Source organism: Megalops cyprinoides, chromosome 4, assembly GCF_013368585.1.
Source record: "Megalops cyprinoides isolate fMegCyp1 chromosome 4, fMegCyp1.pri, whole genome shotgun sequence".
Taxonomy (NCBI): domain Eukaryota; kingdom Metazoa; phylum Chordata; class Actinopteri; order Elopiformes; family Megalopidae; genus Megalops; species Megalops cyprinoides.
Genome location: NC_050586.1, coordinates 34,844,049 through 34,868,738, shown reverse-complemented (window position 1 = coordinate 34,868,738; position 24,690 = coordinate 34,844,049). Strand labels below are relative to the sequence as shown.

At 45.8% G+C, this 24,690-nt stretch overlaps 1 protein-coding gene across 3 annotated transcripts in view; it reads left to right on the top strand.

Moving 5' to 3' along the window:
* rasgef1ba (RasGEF domain family, member 1Ba) overlaps nt 1-17,655 on the top strand; it is a 90,962-nt gene extending 73,307 nt beyond the window's left edge. For 2 of the 3 annotated variants that reach the window (XM_036526420.1, XM_036526421.1), the window contains 13 exons: nt 451-633; nt 804-926; nt 1,268-1,405; nt 5,898-6,110; nt 6,359-6,433; nt 7,545-7,640; nt 7,742-7,844; nt 9,409-9,488; nt 10,598-10,693; nt 13,103-13,198; nt 13,593-13,716; nt 14,832-14,904; nt 16,134-16,158. In XM_036526420.1, coding sequence (XP_036382313.1) covers nt 451-633; nt 804-926; nt 1,268-1,405; nt 5,898-6,110; nt 6,359-6,433; nt 7,545-7,640; nt 7,742-7,844; nt 9,409-9,488; nt 10,598-10,693; nt 13,103-13,198; nt 13,593-13,716; nt 14,832-14,904; nt 16,134-16,158 — 1,425 coding nt within the window. Of the gene's footprint in view, nt 1-450; nt 634-803; nt 927-1,267; nt 1,406-5,897; nt 6,111-6,358; nt 6,434-7,544; nt 7,641-7,741; nt 7,845-9,408; nt 9,489-10,597; nt 10,694-13,102; nt 13,199-13,592; nt 13,717-14,831; nt 14,905-16,133 lie in introns of all 3 variants that reach the window. The other variant, XM_036526419.1, reaches the window with a different exon arrangement.
* Nucleotides 17,656-24,690: the final 7,035 nt, after the last annotated feature.

The following is a 24,690-nucleotide window of genomic DNA, read 5'->3' as shown; positions in this document are numbered from 1 at the left end:
TTAGCAAGTGTGGTTCCTGCCTTGCCCTCCTGCCTGAGACACCCCTGACAGAGTGATGGTGGCAAATAAGGGCTGAATATGATCCCATACTAACCATGTCAGTCAATATTGTGTCATACCTGTGCATGGAGCGTTTAGCTTATGGTTTTGCCAACTTCATATGAAAGCAGCAGGATTTTGGCATTTGTTAAATATTTAGCAGATTTCAGTCACTATATGTGTTGTGAATATAGCTGAATCTCTCTGGTCGACTGTCTTGGCTGTGTTGATCGTGTCTTATTCGTGGAGAATGAGAAACGAAAAAAACATGCTTTTCCACTTTGAAGCTGTGGTTAGCAAAATGTTCCCCACCTTCTGTGGGTTTTTTTTTTCCAGGAATGTCTGGAGGAGTGTGTTTTGTTCCGCTTCCTCATGAGCCTTTTGTTTTTCCTCTGCCCTTTTTTAAAACAGGACAACATGCCTCAAACGCCGCCGTTTCCGGGAGTGTTTGGCACCAGCGGTTATAACAAGAATCTCTACCAGACAAAGGAGGAGAGCTACGCTGGGCTGTATTACCATGACAACAACCTCGTGTCAGGGTCTCTCGAGGCCCTCATTCAGCACTTAGTCCCCAGCGTGGACTACTACCCTGATGTGAGTTACTACTCCCCCGCGCACCCCCCACCTCGCTCCAGGCTTTGCGGCCTTATTCATAAACTATCTGCGTAAATGTGTGTCCCTCGGAGTGGTTATTTACACTCCCCACATGGAAAACGGAAGGCTCTACGCTGTATGTTGACACAACCTCCTGTTCTCCATCACAGAGGACGTACATCTTCACCTTCCTGCTCAGCTCCCGGCTCTTCATCCACCCCCATGAGCTCATGGCCAAAGTGTGCCAGCTCTGCGTGGAACACGAGAGACTCAGCGACCCCCAGGCTGACAAGGTACAGGCCGCTCCGCTCGTCACCCCCACTGGTCACCCTGCTGTTCCCTTGCTAATGTGAGCTGTAATGGGAGCAAGATCTCTTGTACGTTAGGCAAAACATCCTGATGTATCATATAAATATGCTCGCAAAGCCCTCATGTCAGCCTTAATTGATTGTGTGGTGTCTGCTTTCTTTGTTTGTGGTTCAGTGCGTGACTTAAGTCCCCTCAGTTTGAATTTGTCGGCCACATGTTCATTACTGGGTGTTAACCGTGAGGAGTGTTGCGTTTACATGTGAAACCTGCGTTTGTGTGTGAGTGTCTGACCTGCCTGGCGCCCTCTCTCCCCACCCAATCCCAGATGAGGATCAGGAAGATCGCCCCCAAGGTGCTGCAGCTGCTGACGGAGTGGACGGAGACGTTCCCCTACGACTTCAGGGACGAGCGCATGATGCGCGGCCTGAAGGAGCTCACGCACCGATTGGCCAGCGGAGACGAGGTCAGTGTGTTACGGCCCAGCTCCAGCTGTTACGTCCCAGCAGTCTCTCACAGGCAGATTTCGGGTCATCTCCTGCCCCCGGGCGAGACTGTCACCCAGTTTATTAGGCCTGTAGGCCAGTGTTTCTTAGTCTACGGTTTGTGGTTATTTGTGAGCTTGCAGCAACCTAGTTTCTTCATTTTCTTTTTTATGGACAATTATGTGTTTATGTGCATCTCTGGCCCGCTGGCAGTGAGATGCTATACTTTTTGCAGCGGCACAGTATAGCAAAATCTCAAAGCCTCCTTTTCATAGTACTCCCCTCATAGCAGAACAACAGAGAGTTGGTGGAAACATTTTGCGGCTTCTTTTACTTAGAGGCCTCCAACACGCATTACTGTGAAGCTTCTGATGTTCACACTCTGGAGAGAGAACAACGTGCATTACATTTAAATGACTGGATTCACCTGGATCAGCAGGCAACCGGTGTGTGTATAAGAGAGCATTGGGAGGGGGGGGGGGGATTGAGGTGGGGGGTTGGTGTGTGTGGATTGGGTGATGGAAGTTTTTCTAGCTACAAAGCAGTTTGCAAGGCCTGGCTGCATTAAAAGAAAAGCTGCATTGTTCAGGCTTCTGGCTGCTTTTGTCAGCTCTGATGCTCTTCCACAGACAGCATTTGAATTGTTGAACTAGCGCTGACTAGAATGTCACAGGTTTAGCACACGCTTGCTCCACAGGCACTTTTATCCAGGGTAATGACAGATGACTTTACAGTTATCATCAGTATAATCCAGTATAACTCACACCAGGCCTTCTAGATTTCCTCCTGTACAAGTTATGATAACAATTTACACTGTCTCAGATTTCCCGTGTCATGCTGGTGAAACGCTTTGCAGTAAAATGAATCTGACTTAATGTATGCGATCAACAGTGATGATCCAAACCACATGAATTATGTTAGGGTGGCCTGTTTCAGATGTTCTGTTCTCAATGCTCCCCACTCTGTGTGTGTTTTTCTGTTCTCACCTGATGTTAGTTTTTTTTTTTCCCCCTCTGCAATAAGAACCCGTGACCTAGTGATATTACCAGAGCTGGGAACTCAGCCTACTTTGTGCCTGTGATTTCTCATGTGTCGTCTCTTCTGTATTGCCAATAGAGGAATACTGAGGGTAACTGCGGGCGGGCAGTGTTAAGACAGGCAGGCAGCGATCAAAGATACGTGGAAAACTGTTCTGACGGACATCTGCCCAGAAAAGACGGCTCGTCTAGAAATGATTTATCTGGCAGCAAAAACAGCAGATATTGAAAATGAAACTAATGAATTGACTTTGGTCCCTGTCCTAGTGATCACTGTCATTGCAGCGGAGTTTTAGTCATCCGTTGCTGGCTAGATTTTATTGCAGTCAGGATGACGGATTATCGGTTTGGCTGCTGAAATCACTGTTCGCTGTCAGCTTTTCGAAATAAGAGCAACTGTCAGCAACACGGATGTTGCCTGTCCTGTTTCCCACAGTTTAGTGAGGCTTGCTGGAGAGTAAGGTCACACGAGGTATTTGCATGTGTCCGTCAGCCTGCCGCGCTCCCTGTGCACTTGGCTTTGGATGGGCAAGGTCCTGAGCAGATGTGAGACCGCATTCACGGTCCCGCAGAAACTGACGTTATGGCTGTGCATTGCAGTCGTTCGCGGTGCTCATGCAGTGTGTGCGTGTGTGTTACTCACACAGCAGGCCGGTCGCCTCACATAGGCAAAGCGGTGGGTGACTCTCGGTGCTTGGAGCCTTTGGGCGAACAGACAATGCCTCCATTTATCAATAAATATGAGAATGCCCCCGAGAGCAACAATAGCTGCACTCTGATGTACTCTCCAGCACTTGGAATCGATCAGAAGAAGAGGGGAGAAAAGGGCTGAGAAGGGACAATGTGCTCTATTGATCCCAGAGAAAAATATGAGAGTTTGCTGGAAAGTTACTGCACTTCAACGTGATGCGACTTAACACCTCGACCACCGATCTGCTGTGGTGCATTCGCGTGCACAAGCCTGACCGGGACCTGCATCCTTGGCGCAGTGCGTGTTCCTAACTGGACCTTTTTGTAAAACTCGTATGGGTTGGGAAGTGCCTAGAATAGATCCTAGAGCATCTGTTTGCGGTGGATTTCAGGCTACACTTCTTCTCTTAGCCCTTGATTTGCGAGACCTGTCATTAGGGAAGCGGTCGGCTATATAGGGAAGGCTGAGGTCTGCCTTACATCCAGCCCAAACAAGTCCCAGGCTGGACCTGCAGGGCCCTCCCATTGCCAAGGCGCCATTTCCGTCAACAGTGCTGTTTACATAACAACACGAGAGACTTCTGGAGCGGGTCATGTGATCCTGGCAGGAAGTGATGTCGCTGCTCCGGGGAAAAAAAAACTGGTAAGGGATGTGAACCAGGCCATCTGACAGGGGTCGTGCCGTGAGCCCGGCTGCCGTGTGCTTGCGTGCCAGGTTAAACCTTGGCGGAAACAGAGCTTTCTGAACGCCGCGTGTCACAACGGGCGAGCCGCGCGCTGCTTGAAAATGTCAGCTAGTTATCTCCAGGACCTGTTTCTAAATATACGCTCCCTCTATTTGCGGAGGAGACAGAAGCCTCACCAGATGGTAAACTTTCAAGAGACAATCGATGATTCCCTTTGATCTCTTGCCCAGTGGTATATAAACAGGCAGTTTTCATCACAATAAGAGGATCTTGTGAAACGAGAGATCAGGTTTATCTGACACTTATGCGGTCAAGGTGTGATCAAATGATCCTGCTTCTCTGAACACCATTGTACCTACTGCTAAGCCCTACAAAGAGCCATTTATAGCCACTGACCCATGCACCAGTGATAAAAGAACAGTTTTTTTTTTTTAGGAATAATCTATACTGGGATTCTTCTCTGCCCTTTGGAATGAAAGTGGTTATCAAAATAGGAAGCAGATGAATGTAATTTCTCAAATAAATATAAGCAAAGAGCATGAGTATGACAAAAATGCTAATTTTTTCTTCAGGTTCAGGGCATTAATTTTATCTTTCATCTGTATTTTCCAAAAACCCCAAACTCTTTCTACCTCTAACACATACAACGCCTCCATTTTATTCAAATGGGTACGGATCTGACAGCGCTTTCTGCTATGTTTGACGCATGCTCTGCACGTTCACAGCCCCCTGACACAAAAGTGCGTCACCTCCGCCTCCTCCAGAGGTCTCCGGTTAGGGATTCCGGGCACGGCTCACGTCTTGCCAAAAACCCGTTTAATAATTTGTGAGCCGGCGGTGGCAGCAGGGTTCTGCCGAGGTGCAGAGAGAGAGAAGCGGTCGGCGTGGAAAGGGAAGCGCGAGTACATCGGGGCTGAAAGGAATTCATCACCGGGGGAACTGACAGGCGGATTACAGAGAGGGTCCGCTCTCATCCGCCGTCCCTGTAACCTCACAATGCCCCGCTGATTGACAGATGGCTCATTTCAATTTCCCAGAGTGCCCGGGCGTCACATTGACAGATCCGGGAGTAAAAAAAAAAACGCATTGGGAGAGAAAGAAAACTACTCGGGCTCTGAGTGTCGGCTCAAAACGTCCTTCCCACCCCTGACTGCACGTCTAAAAATGAGGCCTCCTTTCAGATCATGGCCTCTGAGAATCTTGCCAGTCGGCGCTGAGCAAGCAGCCGACAGCGGTCAAAGGCAGGGAGCAGGATGTTGCTGTTTACTCCACTGACCGGCCTGGGGAGAAGTAGGACAGGGCCGGCCTCTGCAAACATTATGCAATCACTTTCCCTAAGTGTGTCAGAGCCCGGTTATCTAACATCACGCAATGCTGGGTTCCGATATCAAGAGGAGACTAGGACCCCCAGGGCGACCCCGGGGCGACCCCTGCCTCTGATCTTCTTTCAGTGGAGATGCATGATTTTCGTAAGGCTCAAAGAGCAAGTTGTGCATCTCTGTGTGCCAATTAGATTACAGCATAGCTCTGCAACCCATTAGCGGCATTGCGAGGCTTTCCAATGAGAGAGCGTTCGTCTCTCCCGGCGTATATGAATGTCCTTATGTGTATGACTGCGCGGCTCATGTATGGTTACTGCAGTAACTGCTAAAAACGATATATCAGCACAAACCTACAGAAGAGATTTTTCTTGTTTTTTTGTGTACTTGAAATCTTCCAGTGAAGTTTGGTTCACCTGTTCAAACATCTTTGTTGTTGTTTTATGCATTTTAATTGTATGTACTAATAAACTGAATTCAGACACTAAATCCTAAAAGTGTGATGGCCACACTGATTAGTGGTTGGGGAAATGGATTTATAACCAGATGGTTGCAGGGTTAAATCTGGGGTGGGGCACTGAACGTACACAAAGACAGCAAGGCACCTAACTTGAATTGCCTCAGCAAATGCCCAGGTGTACAAATAGATAATTTGCGTAACAGAGTCCATGGTAAGCTAACCTGTCTGCTACACAAGTATGTAATTGCAACATAATGAACGTTTGCCTTGTGTCTTCGCAGCTCTACCGCAAGGCGGTCCAGCAGGTGACCCAGGCTCTGATCCGTAAGCTAGCCACCCTCAGCCAGTATGAGGAGGCCCTGGCCAAAATCAACGCCACGGCCACGGACAGGCTGACCGTCCTGAAGACCAAGCCCCAGTCCATCCAGCGGGACATCCTGACCATCTGCAACGACCCATTTACTCTCGCCCAGCAGCTCACTCACATAGAGCTGGTGAGTGGCACACTGGGGCATGCTGGGAAACCAGGACCCTCACGAGGGTTCTCTTTGCATCTTATTCACTGCTTTCTGTGTGTGTGCACACATATGTGTATATATAGGTGTGTGTGTGTGTGTGTGTGTGTGTGTGTGTGTGTGTGTAGAGGGTAATTAACCCCTTGAAGTGTTTTTTTGCTGTAGTGTTGTTTATCTACAATGCAATGCAGAGGGGTGGAAATAAGGGACTTATCTTTGCTTTTCAGGAAAGACTGAGTTATATTGGCCCTGAGGAGTTTGTCCAAGCCTTTGCTCAGAAAGGCCCGCTGGACAACGATAAGGTAATGCGCGCGTCTGAACAGAAGGAGCCCTGTCAGCACCAGTTGCATAAGAGTTTTACATCTAATCCGTCTTGTGCTGCAGCTCAGAGCAGTCACTGGGTTTTGGCGCCTGACCATGAATTAGATTCTTCCACTAACTTAATTGTGCTTGAGTGCCTTGGGGGGGAAATATGCCACCACATTGAATATCATTTTTAAGATATCATCTCAAAAGAATAAACATCAATTAGAACATAAAACCGGAAGATTATTTCCCGAGTGGCTCATTTCAGCGTTTATTAATTTAAGGAGCCGTGAAAAGCAATGTTTTCCTCATAATTATTCACATTGTGCAAAATATCTGTCTGATACTTTTATGTGTGTTCGCCCCACATTCAGCATACTGTTTCTGTAAATAGTCTTTTATGGTGCAGTCTAGACATTGTGAAGACTAAATATTATTAGTTAGATTTTTTTTGCAACATTTTATCTTTCTACAATCTGAATAGCATTCTCATGAATGATAGCCTAGCAACCATATGACCCTACAAAGCCCCCAATGGTTTGTATGATCCAGGCAAATGCCCATGGCTTTCTGCTGCTAGGCAACGAAAAGTTTTTCGCGCGCTCCTCTTTGTGCTTGAGCAGCACCATGGGCTCTCAGTGCGATTCCTGAAAATGCCCCTCCCATAAGGCCTAGAAGGGAAATGATTGGCTGATGATGGTGTCAGTCAGAGGGGCGGTGAACTCAGGCTGGCAGCTCTGTGCAGATATAGCAGGGGCAGTGGACTGAGTGGGAAAAACAGAAAAAATCTCCATACGTTCAGTGTAGTTTGTAGTGCATATAAAATGTACCCAAATTCAGCCATATACGTATGGCAAGGGTCAAAAAGGGCTTTGTCCGAAATGCCCGTAATAAAGGGAAAAAATGCTTTTAATGGCTTAAGTACAGCATTTTCCTATAATCATTGGATTTCAAGCGGGGCTACATCTTTACAAGCAGTGGGGGTATTTTTCATTTCGTTGCACTGCAAAACCAGTGTCCTTCAAAGAAAAATCACAGTTCTCTGCAGCAGCCTTTTGAAGTAGCTGTCACCGGTTTAAATGGGATCTGTGCTTATGTTCCCCACAGAGCTGCTTCAGCGATCACAAGAAGGCGAGTAACCTGGAGGCGTACGTGGCGTGGTTCAACAGACTCAGCTACCTGGTGGCCACAGAGATCTGCATGGTGAGTGGTCCTCAGGCTAGCCGCAGTGTCTCCTAACCTCCGTCCCACTGAGCCCAGATCAGTAGGTTAATAATCACTTTCCTCTCTACCCTCCCTCGCAGCCTGTTAAGAAGAAGCAGAGGGCTCGGGTCATCGAGTTCTTCATCGACGTGGCCCGGGAGTGCTTCAACATAGGCAACTTCAACTCCCTCATGGCAATTATCTGTGAGTGCTCTTTTGTGTTTTTTTTTTAAGTTCCTTTTCATTTCGACATCAATTTGCCCCAATTCCTATTCATCACAGAAAGCTTTTATTGAAAATCCGATCAGCTAACACAATTTGCAATTCGCTGTTCTGCAAAGTTTCATGACAAAGCACTCTTCTAATCCCCCCAGCACACCCCAAAATAAATACACTGCAATTATAGCTGTAATTAAACATGTTATAAAAGTGGTTAAGCTTGGTTATTTAATTGGAGATTTTCCCACAGTTACAAAAGACCAAAAACTGCCATATGATTAAAGCTGTCCTTTTTCTTGTTTTGAATAAACAACAATGGAAAATCACTCCGCTTCTAGTTCAGGAAAAGCTGTGATGTAACTTATGGTTGCTCAGAGCATCATGGGTAATGTGGGCCCAGGCCTCAGAGAGTGTGGGAGGAGGACTGAGGGTGAAGTGGCCAGGGGAGGCAGCTGGCCAGCTAGCGAGGGGGGTGGGGGGTGGGGGCAGTCATGACCAGTGCTATGTTCCGCAGGCAGATGGTCAACGCTGACCAAGAGAGAGGGGCAGTAGTTGGGGGGGGGGAGCCAGCTGTCCCAGTCTTCATCGTGTCCCTGGAGACTCTGCCCCAGGCAGGTTGTTACACAACCCTTCCCCTGGGAGACGGGGGGAAAAATTAGACTGGCGAAAAAGAACAAACATGTCATGGGAAAGGTTGGCCCCCTTTGAGCCGTTTGTTTTGCCCCACGTATCTACAACACTGTGCACAGTGATGGGGGCTGCGGCTGGCGTCTGGGGCATGGGATTCGGATTGAGTGCCATCAATGCCACTGCAAAGACGAGAGGCTGCCTGCGTCACCAGCACCTGTCATTGCGGCAAAATCCTTTGGGGAAACTTCATCGCTTGTCTGGGAAAGGCAGAAGGCTAACTGCTTACACTTACAAAATGTTGCTACTGTTTTGAAGCATCTGTAATACTGTTGCTTTTTGGCACGCAAACGACAAGAAAAAAACTTATTTGCGCGTATTGCGTAACACTCTTCCCATTCATCTGTGATCGTGCTCGATGTGAATAAAAGGGCCGAGCGAAAACTACAACACAGGCTAAGATGTGGAGATAAACATGGAGCAGGCCCTCAGTGAGGGGTTTGGTCTTGTAACAGAACGCAGTGTTACGGAATGAAAGAAGAATTCTGGCACTGGCTGCCAAAGCCAAGCGTACGCCAGAGGAGAGCGCGTTTGTTGAGACTGTGGAGAATGTCCCCTCTGTGCCGTGGGGACACGGAGGTGACATCTCCGCTGCTGACCTCACACGGCGCCGTCTCGCTCAAACGCCCTGTTACCATATGTTCAACACCGCGTCGGGGACAGGGGACACTGATGGCATTGTCCCTCCGGGAAGGCGCTAAGGGGAGGGGCGGCCGGGTGGAGGCGAGAATGAGAGGCCGCAGCTGGCCGTCGTATCTGCCCAAACCGTCTGAATGCAGAGTGTTGACACTTATGTCCCTCCCTTTTCTCCAAACCCTCAACCACCCCCCCCCCCCCTCCCCCCACCCTCTCCCTCCTGCAGCTGGGATGAACATGAGCCCGGTGTCCCGGCTGAAGAAGACCTGGGGAAAAGTCAAAACCGCCAAGTTCGACATCCTGGAGGTAAGAGCAGATACAGTTTCACACGGGACCGTCTTTCTGATGTTCTTGTTTTTCTCAACCAGCGATGGCGGGCGATGACCGCGCGCGTAGGTGGGTATCGGCGCGTGGGTGAGCTTTCCAGACAATGAGCCGAGGTGGTAATTGCAGGAGCTTTGGTTCCCGCTAATTGGAGAGCAGATGAGTACGTGGGATCATGGGGGTGTGCAGCAATCAAACCTCGCACTTGTATGCGGTGACTCAGAGCCACCTCGTCGCTCTCCGCCAAAGTTAATTGAATTTGAATCTACATGCGAGCTCCCTGATAAGACGCCCAGGTAGTGGGCCTCTTCGCCACTTTTATCTTTTTGAGTACGCCGCTAAGCAAGTTTTCCCGTCAAGGGTCATGCTGAGAACATCAGTCATGTCAGCGCTGGATACGCAAAGTCAGTTTTTTTAGGTGTTTGTGATCCCTGGATTACCTGCTACTGTACACTGTCTGTCCACTGATTGTAATTTCTTTCCATAACCTAAATCAAAAGACCGCAGTACTATTTAAACCCTCACGTGTCATTATATGGGCACTGAGTCTGACAGCCTTGCGAAACGTTAACACCCTCCCACCCACTTGACTGAGGCCTGGTAGTGAGGTCTGGGGGGGAGGCAGAAGAAAGGACTGAAATTGAGTTGATGTGCCTCTGGGGCGCACGTCCACACTGTGGTTTTTTGGCACGGGCAGTAGGGAACCAGGCAGCCGCTGACAGAACTGTACATACCATCCTTGCTACTGCTGTGGAGGTCCCAGAGGGGACTCCAGTGTGTGGGGCCCTGAGGGTTTGTTTTGTTTTGAGTTTTTTCCCCCCTCTGCTGCAAAATGTGAATTCGCTCCTCAGTCTGGTCGCAGGGTTATGGAGCTCAAGCTTGGCTTGAACACTCTACAGGGCTATAGCCTCTAGAACAACTGACATTCAGTTTGGAATTTGGAAAATTTGCCCCCGTATTGTTTTCTGTGGAGTGAAGTGTCAGTGTGAAAATAGCATATAACAAATGTTGCTTTGGGAGTGTGAGAAAAGGAGGTCCTGAACACCCTCTTGTAACTTGTCCCCCTCTGTTGCTCCCTTTTAATTCTGCAGCACCAAATGGATCCATCCAGCAACTTTTACAACTACCGAACGGCGCTGCGCGGAGCGACTCAGAGGTCCATAACAGCCCACAGCAGCAGGGAGAAGGTAAGCGCAACCCCTCCTCCTATCCCACCCACTCCCCAAATAATCCGACCACAGCTCGCTGTTTTCAACCTCACAGAGGCAGGCTTTCCCGAACTCAGCCACTGTGTTAATTGTGACTCATCGCGAGTGGTAACTGCATCGCGTTTTTGAGAAGCTGCGAGCGATTAATTCGGATCCCGTCTTTAAACTGGTGGAAGCTTTACTCATGCACCCAGATTGCCGGAAAGCCCCCTTCCCCGCAACTGACGTACAAGGTTGCGAAACATGTGTGTGTTGTTGTGATTGAGTGCATTTGGGAGTGGGCGTTCACCGCTTGAAGGGAGAGGGGCTGCTTTAGATTGAGCGATGGCTACAAAAAATATGACATAAACTGCCGTGTGGGAACAAATAAAAAAAACCCAGCAAACATGATGTCCCACCGTTTTGAACACGATAAGGGGTGATCAGTTATTACGCAAACGAAGCAGCGATTATATCAGACGACCACGCATCTGCAATTTAAACACAAGCAAGCGGTGGGAACACGAAAGGCTTTGAAGGCTCTCCAGCTAATGCAGAGCTGTGCAAAGCCTGGCCTTTGGTGTGGTCTCTGTTATCACCACCATGCAGCGCTAACATCTTATTTACACCAAACAAGCGCTGGGTCTTTGATTTGTTTTGTGTGTTACGTAAGACCGCATTTGAAACGAAGGGACAGAGGTCAACTCGTAAATGGGCCGTCTGGCCGGGAGGGGGGTTGACGTCAAAAAAAAAAGACGTGCTGTTTCCTCCTCAAATATGCTCCTTTCCCTTTCGGAGAATATGGCAGTTGGCCAGCTCACATTCTGTTCTCCGCCGTCTCCCACCCGCGCGGGGTGAGCTCGCAGCTGCGGCCCGGCGAGGCGCCGGCCATTACCAGAGCACGGCCTCTTTAGATAACGGGCGTTGCTGAAATACTCCCGCGTTCTGTCAGCGAGAGGCGCTCAGCCTTTTTGGGCATGTTTGGTTGAGGAACGTGGGGTGGCAGGCTTGCCGCGATATGGGGCGAGCCGCTCCGGTTCCGCCCGGCAGGGGTCCCAGGACGGAATGTTCCCATGCACACTGGAATGCCCGCTCTCGTGGCTCTCAGCGGATGGTCCGCCGCGCAGTCGGGTCCTCTCAGCCGTGGCCAATTTTCTTAGCCCTAACGTTTACGTAACGTGTTTTTCCCATTGCACGTTTCGGCTTGGGTCGGGGTGGCAGGACAGAAATGCCTCTGTACAGTAATGCAATCGAGAGGAGCCCCACTTAGCGATCGGTGGTGCACTTCAGCTCTCCAGCAATCAAGCAATCACCAAGCGGCGTATCTCTGGCATAAATTAATTATGACATCTCACATGCTTGCTGTGCGCTGTTGGTTTAAGATTCCTGCATTGCGCTGCCCTGATATCTTCTGCTCTGAAAATGGAGATCAGCAATGGCTCTGTGTTCCACTTAATAATATTAATCAGAAACCCCTCTCTCCAAAGCCCTACCTTCACTATATGACACTCTATAAAGGACTGCAGCCTGAGTGGTCAAGTACACTAATGAGTTTAGCTCCACAAAGCCAGCGGGGGCGAGAAGACTGCCATGGAGCCAGGCTGCGCTGTGCCCCTCTTGAAACCCATCGTGAAGACAGTGAAATGTCAGAGGGATTATGGGATGTGGCTGTGAAGTTAGAGTATTATCACTGCCACTGTGTGTTCCGCATTGTTGTGGTGTACCGTCCCTTAGTGCACAGCCAGGAGTTGCGTGAGAGGTTTCGCTCCAGCCTCTGTTGTACCCGTTACCTTCTTAACGGGGACGGGCCGTTCCTGCCCGCCGGGCCCGGGCCGTTACCTCCGCTCCGCCAGCCGCTGTGGGGCGAACGCCCCGACCAGGTGTTTATACTGCACCTGCAGTCAGCCGGAACTCCCTCCCTCAGCGGGACGGCACAGGGGCGCAGGGGCCGGTATTAACGCCGGGAGCACACGTGGCTAAATGCATCCTCTGAACCCGGGATTGCGTTATCTGTAGGATTTAGATGGAAAGGGGGAGCGCTTGTTCTGGAAACCCCCCCCCCCCCCCCCCCCCAGCCCTGGTGTGTGCTGTGACGGACACCGGCCATCGCGCTGATCCACCGCCTCCCTTGGAGCCGTCCTCCATTTTGTCTCTGTCACTGGCCCAAGTGCTCAAGTAACCCTAATCAGTTTTGTGGAGGGGTGTCTAAACGATTAAAGGAGCTTACCATCCGGGTTCTCGGAAGTGTTGTAGCCTCGTGATTATCTCTGTCCCCTTTGGCCGGTTGTTGAAATATCTTGATAGTACTGGTTCGTGTCATCAGAGCGTCTGTGATTCTAGTATCCCACTAGCATCAGGATAGAGAAGAGCTGCGTCTTAACGCTGTTGTCCGCTCTTCTTGTCCTACAGATTGTCATACCATTCTTCAGCTTGTTAATCAAGGACATCTACTTCCTCAATGAAGGCTGTGCCAACCGGCTGCCAAATGGACATGTGAATTTTGAGGTAAGCTTGAGCATGTTTTTTTTGACACAGCTGGTGAAGTCTATGAATGGAGTTCATTCTGTGAAAAAAGAACGATCCCCTTCATTTTTAAGTAAATTAAGATAAGGAGACCTCGCGGATACAGTCTTCTTGTGTACCTCCCCAAATTGGTGTTTGAGAAGATCACCTTATCCCTATCTATGTGTCTGATGCTTAGCACCTGATAAGTTCTGTTTTAGGATGGGGAAGCTCAGTTCTCTTAATGAGTAACACAGAGTGATGGCTTGATGTCAGGCCTGTGTCCTTCCGAAGTGACTGATCTCTGTCACTGGATTCAGTAAAGGACAAGCAGTTGAAGGTTGCATAGCGTAGCTGTGTCCTCCAGCGTCCACAATGTGTCCCTGTCTCATTGCAGAAATTCTGGGAACTGGCCAAGCAGGTGAGCGAGTTCATGACCTGGAAGAAGGTGGAGTGCCCCTTCGAGAGAGACCGCAAGATCCTGCAGTACCTCCTGACCGCGCCCGTCTTCAGCGAGGACGGTACGTGCGGCTCCGCCTCCTCCGGTCTGGCCCACGCCGGTCACGGCCGAGGTCGAGGCTCGGCAGGCGGATCCGGTTCAGCGGCGGCGCGGACCGCCTTTTGCCACGTTTATTTCCTCTGCCAGCAGCGCTGATAACAATCTGATCCAGCTGTCTGTGCGGCTCAGTTGTGCATCCATTCAATTTTAAGGTCGGCTGCTTCATTGGCTTGAATCCTTATCTCACGCTGAGCTCAGAGTGGCTATGCTGTAAGCCCCCCTGACCCCAAAGTCCACCAGTGGCACGGGCTGACACCGCCCCTTCTGTTCATGACCAATAGATTAGAATCTCTCCAAGACCCGTACTTGTTTGGGGTGGACACAGATTTGCTGTCTGTTCTATGCTACTGTCACTACTGAATAGGTAGGAGTCAATGTCAGTTTCTGGAAAAAATGTTGATGCCACCAGTTATAATCATTTCATCACCACTAAAACTTCCTCCTAAAAAACTGCCCTGACTAAAATCAATCTGAGGTCAGGCATGAGCACATTTGCTGCCATTTCCTGCCCTAATTGCCTGTGCCCGAGCGAGCCGCTTCCAAAAAGCCTTTCTTTGGGTTATTGCATTACTGGTTTCATCAGTAGATGTGCTCACACAGGGCGACCTTCATAGCTCGCTTTTTACATATTACCCAGTTCTACAGCTGGATATTTACTGAAGCGCTGCAGATTGAACTGGAGGTCAAGGGCATTGGAGCAGTGCCAGCATTTGAAAGAACAGCCCTGTGGTTACAAGCCCTTCTCCTGACCACTGTGCTACAGCACTACCAAAGATATTATATGTTAAAACCAGATATTTGGCTCCTGTAAATCTAAGAGGTTTTGTTTAATGACAGCAGGTTCTGGTGTTGTCTTCATTGCTATGCTAGCTATAGATGTTATGGTTTTTGGAGCACCCCTTGGTGAGTATTTGTAACCAGCTAATAAATCAGAAAACTTGTAGCAAGTGGAGAGCCTAAACTTTCAGGGCGAAGCTGATTATCTGTTCCGTATATGGAATGTCTCTGCTTCTCATAGGGCGTTCTTCGTGGTACTGTGCCTCAGATTAGCTGACCATGTGTCTCCTCTTCCCACAGCTTTGTACCTGGCCTCGTACGAGAGCGAGGGCCCCGAGAACAACATGGAGAAGGACAGATGGAAGTCTCTAAGGTGCGTACCGCGGGGGCGTCCTCATTCATCAAACATGTCAAAGCGCGTCCCCTCCAACGACGGGAATCCAATCTCATTTAGGCCACCGCCGCAGGTGGGCCCCCTAGTCCCTCCGAGTCGATTTTCATTTGATCGTCGGGCCCCGCGCACCGGCGTTGATGGATGGGGAAAAATAATTTTGTTTGTTAAATTGAGTTCGGAGCGTGGCAGGGGACCGATGGATGTGCCGGGGGAGGGGGGGGGGGGGGATAGTTGGTGGGTGTCGGGATGAGAACTGATCCGCCTTGCGTTTGAGAGGCCAAATGACTTTATTATTTTTAAGTTACAGTTTTAGAAAGGAAAAATTCATGACGTGGATATTTATGAATGCAGCGCCACTGAAAGCATGTCTGTCACGTTCTTTATTGCGATGAGGGCTAGCATAATTCATTTTCAGTCTCAAGCGTTGAGTACACTTACAGTCATGATTAAAAGATATGTCTGCTGGAAGGTCCGAGGCTTTTAGAAGTACCTCTCAGCAACAGACAATTTTAAACAAGCCGCACACATAATGCATGCTTCTGTCTTCACTACATTTATAATATTTCACTGTTTTGTGCTTAATCAATCTTTCTGCATACCAGGCAAATATCATCTATGAAGAAAAGAATGTAACTTGTAGATATGAGTCATATCATATATTTAGTATCACTGCACTTGTGACTGAACCCTAGGAAGGGTGCAATGACTACTTAAATCTAGCAGAGACCGGGTCATGCTTTTTGGTATCACCAGGCGTGGCGCTTTATTACCCCTGTCTGCGTTTCCTTCCCATGACAGCGTGTCACATTAGCCGAATCTGGCCCCGTCAGCGAAAAACGCGCTCCATCCGAGATGTGACTCGAGCCCATTAATGTTTCAGAGGACGGAAATTAACCCTTGTGTGACCTTGTGAGCTCAAACGCGGCCAGAGAGAGATGCAGTGACACAGAGCAGGCCGTTTAATTGCCGGGCTTTGTTATCTGAGCTGGACAGGAGAAGGTGTGATGTAGGCCAGTGGATACAGTCGTGTGAATGACGAACAAACACACACACCCCCCCTGCCCCCACACACATGTACTTATGTAACCACCTGATTGGATGCAGTGCCACATACAGTTTACAGAACATTTACTGCGGGATGTTAAATATATTTCCTGTGCATTCTGTTGAGCTGTTGTCTGAATGTATCTCTCCTCTCTGCTCCGCAGGTCTACTCTACTAAGTAGAGTGTGAAGTACCGAAGCCACGCGCTGCGCAGCCGAGCCCGCCCTGGCAAAACGCCCGCGCTCCGCTGCGTCCTGGACACACAAAGTATCCCCATTACAAGGGGAACGACAATCTTTACAGGACCTCGCTGTTTCACCGCAACGGGTTTCTAAGAGACCGTCACGTTTTTTTCGCTCTTCGTACTGGGCGTTTGGGGACTGCTTTTTTCATCTCTTTGTAAGAATTTGTAGTCTTTTTTTTAAAACAAAGAAAAACTATTCTTGTCAAAGAGAAAGGATCCAGACGACACAAATCATTTTGCCGTGCTTCTGCCAGAAGACGGTCGCAAATGGGCCGGGCGGTGAGGAGGGACCCAGATGCTGTTGACGCAAATAGAGTCCTGACATTTTCAAAGTGTACGTTCTGTCTTCATGAATAGGAGTTGGCTGCTGGTTGGCTAACTCAGTCTGAATGGTTCGTAAGCTGCTCTCTAAAACCAGCATCATGTTATACGTACTGAGAGAACAGAACTGTTTGTTCATCATGTAGCTGGAGCATAAATGATTTCAGTCCTTACGCTGACATTGTTTGTAGTTTTTGTTGTGTACGTTCATTATTTTTTTCTACATGTAAATAGGAGTAACTGTGTCACTCCAGCCCAGTGTGGTTTTCCCACCCTTTTTGGGACGAGGACTTCTCTCAGGAGGGTGCCAAGTGCACCGAGTTTAGGAGTAACTGATGTCATTTTCTGTGCTGTGGAAAGAACTGTAATACACTAAAAATGAATACATTCCTCCCAGCCCTCCCCCTTCCCTTATCTCAGGGGCATTGGCCATAAGGGTACACAGCGTGTACGTGTGGAGATACCATGTCCCCATTATCAGTGTTATTTGGGTTCATCCATTAGCCACTCCATGGCTAAATATAGAGTTGAAGTACTATTCGCTTCAAGCACTTAAGATTACTCACTATTTGTGAGAGGAGGCTTTTATGAATCACAAAGCCCCGCCCACCCCCGCGCTGCATAATGCAGTCATGCAATGAGGTGATGTAGGTTAGAGATGAGGGAGTGAGGCTTCATAATGGGGTGGAGCTTCTTTGTGCTGTCAGTCACTGACATATCAACCAATCAAAATACTTTGTCCTTCATTAAAAAAAACACTACGATTGGTTCAAATCAATGGGTTAATGATAGCACAGAGTAGCTCTACCTGTTCTGGGGTTCATGAAGCCTTACTGTCCCATCATTAATTTAGGCCCCTGGTGCCTAAGCCAGGTGGATAGTGAGGTAAGGTATTTAAGTAGATGAAATTGTGCGGGCTAGCCCCTGTTTAAGTGCGAGTGCTATATTTTAATATTGTTTTTTTTTTTTTACTAAATTGTCCAAAAATTATTTATGTTCCCTAAAGTTATTTGAGCTTTCATATGTTTTCTGAGTTAATTTACTGATATTTACTGTTATTTTATTATATTGTCCTTATTTAATTTTGTACTAGGTACATAACACACTTTGGTAGCCATTTATCGCCCTATCACTAATATTTTATATAGAATTCTGTGAGAGAAAAGATCTTTTTCAGGATGCTAGGACGTGAAATGAAGTTATGTTTATTGACTGATGTCCAGCTTGCCTTGTATTTGTTTTTTCTAAAAAGAAACCCTCACAAAAATGCTATTGTGGTTAACTGTGTAAATAATTTATACTTTTTCTGTGCATATTGGTATGTATTTTGACTGTCCTGATGGCTTAGAGGAAGTGTTTATAATTGATATAGTTGTGTACGGAAAAAAAGAGGACTAAATAAAAGAATGTTGAAAAAACTGAGCATGCTAGTTTTTTTTTTTCATTCAAGCTGTTTCTTCAAAGGTCAACTCTGCAAGTCATGTCAAGGCCCATTTCAGATATGTTTGTCAATTCAAAATTGCAGAGCAAACTTCTGGATTGTTCTTGTGAGAACAGACCTGAACCCTGCTTTCATGAATCAATTTGTGGCAGGTAAAAGAGCATTTATCTGTGGATTGTTGCTTTCAACTCAAATGCCATCAGAGGAGACCTGCATGAAAGCAGTGAGAGAATGTGGATTTGGAATGATGGAACTGGAACAATAAATTGAATCAGTTATGATAAATGCATTTTATTTCTTGCATATGTGGGTGATTGGCATATTTCAACAGTGGAGACACTTGTCTTTTTCACAAAGCTTGGCTTCATAACCTGAGACCGTTCTGGCCCGGAGACTGGGTGAGTGAACTCTGTGTAGAGATGGGGACATTGTGTAAGCCAGTCAGTGGCTCTTGATCTGTAAATACATAAACATGGGTTAGAGAAACCACAAACATGGCGGAAGATAATCGTGCATACACAGACAACATAGTTGTGCAATCTCAGAACGGTTTGTACTGTGCTTCAGAAATGCTGCAGAGGAATGTAGCATCTGTTTGTAATACAATGTGATTTTTAACTTGAACCCTTAGACTGATGGGAGGCTTAGAGGGTAAACAAATCATTCTGCAGTGTGACGGTTTGTCAAATGTGATGTAGAGTTGACGCCATCTAGTGGTTAGAGCCAGAACATTGCACATCCCTTCCTGAAAAGCTACTGTGCTGTTGCACGGCCAAATACTTTCCCGTGATATCACACAAGCATAGACAAGGCCAGCAATTCATTCTGTAATTTTTAAAAAATTAAAAAAAGATTTAAAAAGTTTTAATCTGTGATAAATTACATTTTAATCTGTGATAATCTGGTCAGAATTGGATCTTTTAAGAACAAGGGAAATGGAAATTAGCAGAATGTTGGTTCACATATGGGTTCATTCAAACAATTCTAAAAAGTATGAAAAAGAGAATACTCAACTCTAACAGAGTGTTCAGCACCATGTATCTGTAGGACATTTAACGCTTGACAGTTCCCACCCTTTTCCCCTGTTGCTCATTCTCCTGTTCTTTTTAAGGGTATCCCACAGCGCCCCTCTGTGGTAAAGATTAGCAGTCACATCAACGTAAAACGTGCGGGTTAAGACATACGACCTGACAGTTCTCCGCCACTAACATTGTCATTACAAAGTCAAAAAATAAGTTGGCAATATGAAAATTGGAATACTGACATTCTACATGGAAAATATCATGTCAGTCTGTAGTTATGTACCTGTTCTTATATTCTTATATTATTGTGGAATCTGAATTTGTCCAGGGAGTATATTCTTCATTGATTAGAAACATTCTTATTTGTTCACTAGGAGACAATGAGACCAATGAGGTTAATGTACTACTTTGACTTGCTCTCGAGATAGCTAATGTCCCCCAGTTACACACTGAGTGTGGACCAGCAGTTACAGTTTCTGTCTGCTATCAGTGGCAACTAACACTGTCCTCCTACTCTTCATACACTCACCCACTCTCACAACACCGAAGAAACATCGCAGCAACATGATCCAACAGCCAGAACAATTTTCATGAGAGATTAGTATGTGCCAGCTCAGGAGACCTGCAGACAGGGGAAGCCTCTAGTCTAACTCATCAACATAGGTTGTCCTGAATTCTACCGGGAAGGATAGTTATCTAAATGATAACTGTGTGCACGTTTACATGTCTTGAACTGTGGACTCTGCATTGTTTGATCCAGTTTGATACCTTTCTCTATCCTTCTTAATGATTTGCAAGCGAACCCTTTTAATGATTGCATATTTGAATGTGCCAGCAGTAGGACTGTATCTATATTCCACTCAGGTTTTCAGGTTCAGATGATAACTCTTCAGGATGGCTTATTCAGCCACAATGCTATCCGTTTTGAGGGTAAGGAAGTTCTGGCTGGGCTGGGCTAATTAAAGTAGTACAGGAGTTCCTGTTCTTGCTGATCTGGATGGATGTCATATAGCATTCCTCACTGCTCCACCTTGTGAATATATACATTTTAACATCAAATTAAAATATTATGCTTTAGGTTTTTACTGTTCAGTTAACATTATATTACTCCTATCATCACCTTTGTGTTGTAAATCTTTAAAAAAGAGTTTAACATGACCGAAATAAATGGTCAATTCATATAGATTCTGCAATGATAAAAGATTGTATGAATGTGTTTTGTAAGGGTCCTGTGCATTTTCATTTGCAAACCTCATAATACAAAGCTTTTTTTCATGTTCACCCCCAGCTAGTCAAAAGTGTGAGAATGTGTGTGGCTAGCTTGTAGGTAAATTGGATAATGGAGAAGCCACACCCACCAGGTTTTTTTTAAAAAAGTGTGCTGAATAGGGGAGAAAAAGAAGGACAGAACTTGTGAATATTTGTGGGTTTTGCCTTGGGTTTTATATGTTTTAGTCATTGGTTTATCCATTATTAGCTTATCTTGTCAGTTTTGCAGTTATTTAAAATAAATGATGTTTTTTGTACATCCCCGTTCCGTCTTCACAACCACATAAATGCATTGTTTGTGTTCCAGCAGATATTTATTCATGGTCAATTGTCGCCCTCTGCTGGTGATAGTTGTGTCTCTCAGCTAAGATAGTGCTTTATACCCATTTGCTGAACAGATGAATTGAGCGGCAGCACGGAAATTTATCTACAGTTGTGTTTTACATAGCATTCATTCGTCGCCAGGATATCTATAACAGTAATTCACATTTTAACATCAAGGTACCACATCTTTGCCCCACTAAGGATTTAAGCTTATCGCCTCCCACTTACTGTTCCCTAAGCACTACTCCAGCGCACTTATTATGGAAGCTAGAAATCTTTTTTTAAATTACAGTCAATATTTAAGTGGAATGTTTGTAAAAACACTAAACGTGGATGGAAATATGTGCTTTACATTATCCCCCACAAATCTAAATGAATGTTAACAAACATGGTTTCCTGGAATGTTACAGCTGACACCATTGACTGTCCATTGTGCTCACCAGAAATGCAAGGGCCTACCAGTGTCGATGACCAGTATGCTGTAAATGCCTGTAAATGGTCCCTATTTGTTTCAAATAAATATCTTTTTGTGGTTAAAAGTACATCCTGCCTAACAGTCATACCAAGTGACTCATGCATTTTCCACTGTCAGTTCAGTGTTAAAGATATGCATTATAAGTGTATATCCTTTGCAATACAGGGTGATTATTTATTGCTGTCATTATATTATCATTATTATTATTATTATTATTATTATTATTATTATCAGTAGTAGTAGTAGCAGCAGCAGCCATAGTTATAACAGTAGTAGTATTGTACATGTTGTTACTACCACTATGAGTAATACTACTACTACTACTACTACTATTACTACTACTACTACTACTACTACTACTACTACTAATAATAATAATAATAATAATAATAATAATAATAAATAAGTTAACAGTCTGCCTACTTCAGCATTCACTCCTCAGACACACAAGGCATTCAACACTTTGCTGCATTCAGAGTATGTGGGGTTAGGGCAGTGCAAGCCATTCTTGTAGATTTGAAACCAGGAGGCAGGCCGCTCCACTCCAAAGCTGTGGAGGTCACAGCAATACCTTCTGAGGTATTACTCTTCATATTTTCAGATCTTCCTCTTAGATCCTTTCTCGTTATTCTACCCAATACTGATCATCCCTGCACGCTATATGTCGGTATTCATTCATAAACAGCAGGGAAATCAATACTGGTAATATGAATCTGCAGTGATGCTGAAAATAGGTTTGTCCATTTCCGCAAATATGTCTACCAGCAGTGGGTGAATTGATTCAGGGTGCCATAACCTGAAAAACTGCGTGTCTGCAGTGAGACAGCAAACATGCATGTTTGAACACAGCCAGACACACGTTTGGGCATAAATGACACAAGCCTGTTTTATTTTGACAAGAAAGTAAGTTATCACTGAGCATCTTGCAGTTCCTCTTCTGTGGGGCCTAAATGAAAGACCATGCAAGAACTATGAATACGATTATATAATGACTACCCTCGAGCCACTAATGCACTAAATGTTATTATTCTTAAAGTAATATCAGGTGGCTTGCAAAAACTCAACAGTGAAATGAACAAAATAATTTTGTGCCCAAATGCTAGTACAAATGAATGAAACTTCCACACACTGGTCTTTGCAAATGTAATTTAATAAGCTGAGCTTTTGGTCGTTGGACCTACGTCAGAGAAAATGCAAAAGACGCAACAACGTGTCCCCTCCGAGCCTTAACTCAAGTGAATGATCAAACCAGACTAGAATCACAGCCCCATGTCTAATCTGCTTAGAGGTGGTCAATTGCAGTCCACTCACACTCTCGGAAATTCCCCCAAACAGTGTGAATGTACTGACTGCCAGGATCTTTCAGACAATAGATTAAAAAAGTAGGTGTTCATTTGTTGAATAAAACAACAGAGCTATGACTATGGTGTAAATGCTTGAGTGGAAAATCTGCTGTTTTCTCTAATAACCTTTACCACTGTAATTCTGAAAGTGAATTCAGCACTAACTATTGAAAATGGAAATTTTAAAATGGCAGTGTGTTTGCATGAGATTAGAACTAAAGGAACAGTTTGAGAAAAATGGGGGCGATCAAATCAATTACAGCAAGGCCAATTGACTTATCACTTACATTGATCTGCAGCTAATTATTCCAGGAACTCGTAAACCTGTAGTCCACTGACAATTTTCCCCTGCGAATCAAACATCAATCACCTAGAACACAATCAATACTGTGAGTCACAGTTCCATAAGAACCAAAGCCATGAGTGGTAGCCACAATTTTGCAGAAGTAAAATGGCTTTTATTTACAGGGATTTATTTGTTAAGGTAAACATTCATGTAGAAGGTAGACAAAACAAGCCCTTGATCATATTTCTCCTTATGATATTCTCAATAATACATTAATCATACATTTTTATGCTACTTCATAACCAGTGCAGTGACCATTTGGTAATGTCTGGCATACCAGGCTAAAGCTGTGGACTGAACCACTTGATTCTCTGCATAATAATCCCCTGTACAGACTGGGTTGTTGCCCATTGGCTGTACTTTCCACATCCAGCCCTTCCAAGCCACTGAATTCTGTGCAATTCCAGAAGGCACCAGTGCTCTGACAAGGTTTTCATTCATTTGCATTGCTGTTTAATGCAATCTTGAACATCTATTCCAGTAGTTCACTATTTAGCTCAGATGGCCAGATTTAGTCAGACACATCTTTAAACACTAATCATTTTGACATGGGCATATCCTTAAAAAGACGTTAATATTTTACTAGGAAATTTTTTAGCCCGTTTCTCCTTATTCCAAGGGTCTTGTTCGATGGTCTTCTTACAAAAGATGCATTTTAGTGTTGGAAAAGGGATGGTTTTTTGTATGTGTCTGCTTGGCAGATTTGGGTTGATTGTCATATGACAGGTGCATTACTGCTTGAGGTGATGTATTTGGAGGAAGCAGTTCACTGTAATAGCACCAATGTGCCATGTTTGGTGTGCACTGATGCCTTGGCCTTTCTACAGCTGACACTGTTATGCAACAAAATGATCACAGCATGACGATACTTGACGGTAACAGCTGAATCAACAATCGGAAGAAAAGGAGATGATTCAATTACCAATGCAGACAGTTAAAGTCCCCAAATAAGTTACGTCAGAACTGACTGTGATGCTGTCAGTTACTTAGACTGGAATGGTCTCTGTCATGTGCTGGCTACTTTTTAGCCACGCATTGTACCGTGCCGTAATCTTCGGCTATCCTGATGGACCCATTGGACACTTGCCATTTGATATTGGAATATGGGTCAATGGAATAAGCCCACGGCATCAAAAAAAAATAGATTGATGTCATGGACGATAACCTTCCCAAATGGAAAACAACACCTCTTGTTTATTTTAGTTTCATACGAATCTGTAACAGCTACAGTCTACAATGACCACATATAATGCGCGTATAATTCCCTTAGCGGCACGCAATTTTTTGTCCCTTAATAGAATAGGCTACGCCCATATAATTGTTCTAGCATTCTTACGTAGACAGTAAAGTAGCGTTTAAAATGTGAATACGTTCTTCATTGTCAATATATTGTATATACATTGTCATATCTTTCTGTCTGGAGGCCATATTTTCTGTATTTTCACACATTAACATAATACAGTAATTCGTATAACAATGTAATTGATGCGCTTCGGGGAGATTAATAGCAAATTGACCAAAGACATTGCCAGCGATCTGTAAGTATCAGCATGTAATAAGACTGTACTCAGAACTGTCATGTGTTAAGATTAATGTTGATATCAATCAGGTGATACAAAAATAGGTTTACATAATTCAATATCCATTACCTTTTCTTATCGCGTGCTCCAAGTTCAGTTAAACCACTTGTATGTTCACATTAGATTGCAACCTCTCACACGTTTTCTCACAGGGGCGAAAAAGGGAAGGGACCCACATATGCGAGCTGTGTGGCACAGTCGGCGAGAGAGCAGCTGTGCTGTCGGGATCGTTAGGGGACAGCGCAGTGAGTGCAGAGAGAGAATTTGTCACATCACAGCACGCTTGCGCTCCGCTGGAAGTGTGTCTTTTTCGGAAGGGCGGATATTCCTAACGTGGAACCGATTCAACTTCCACC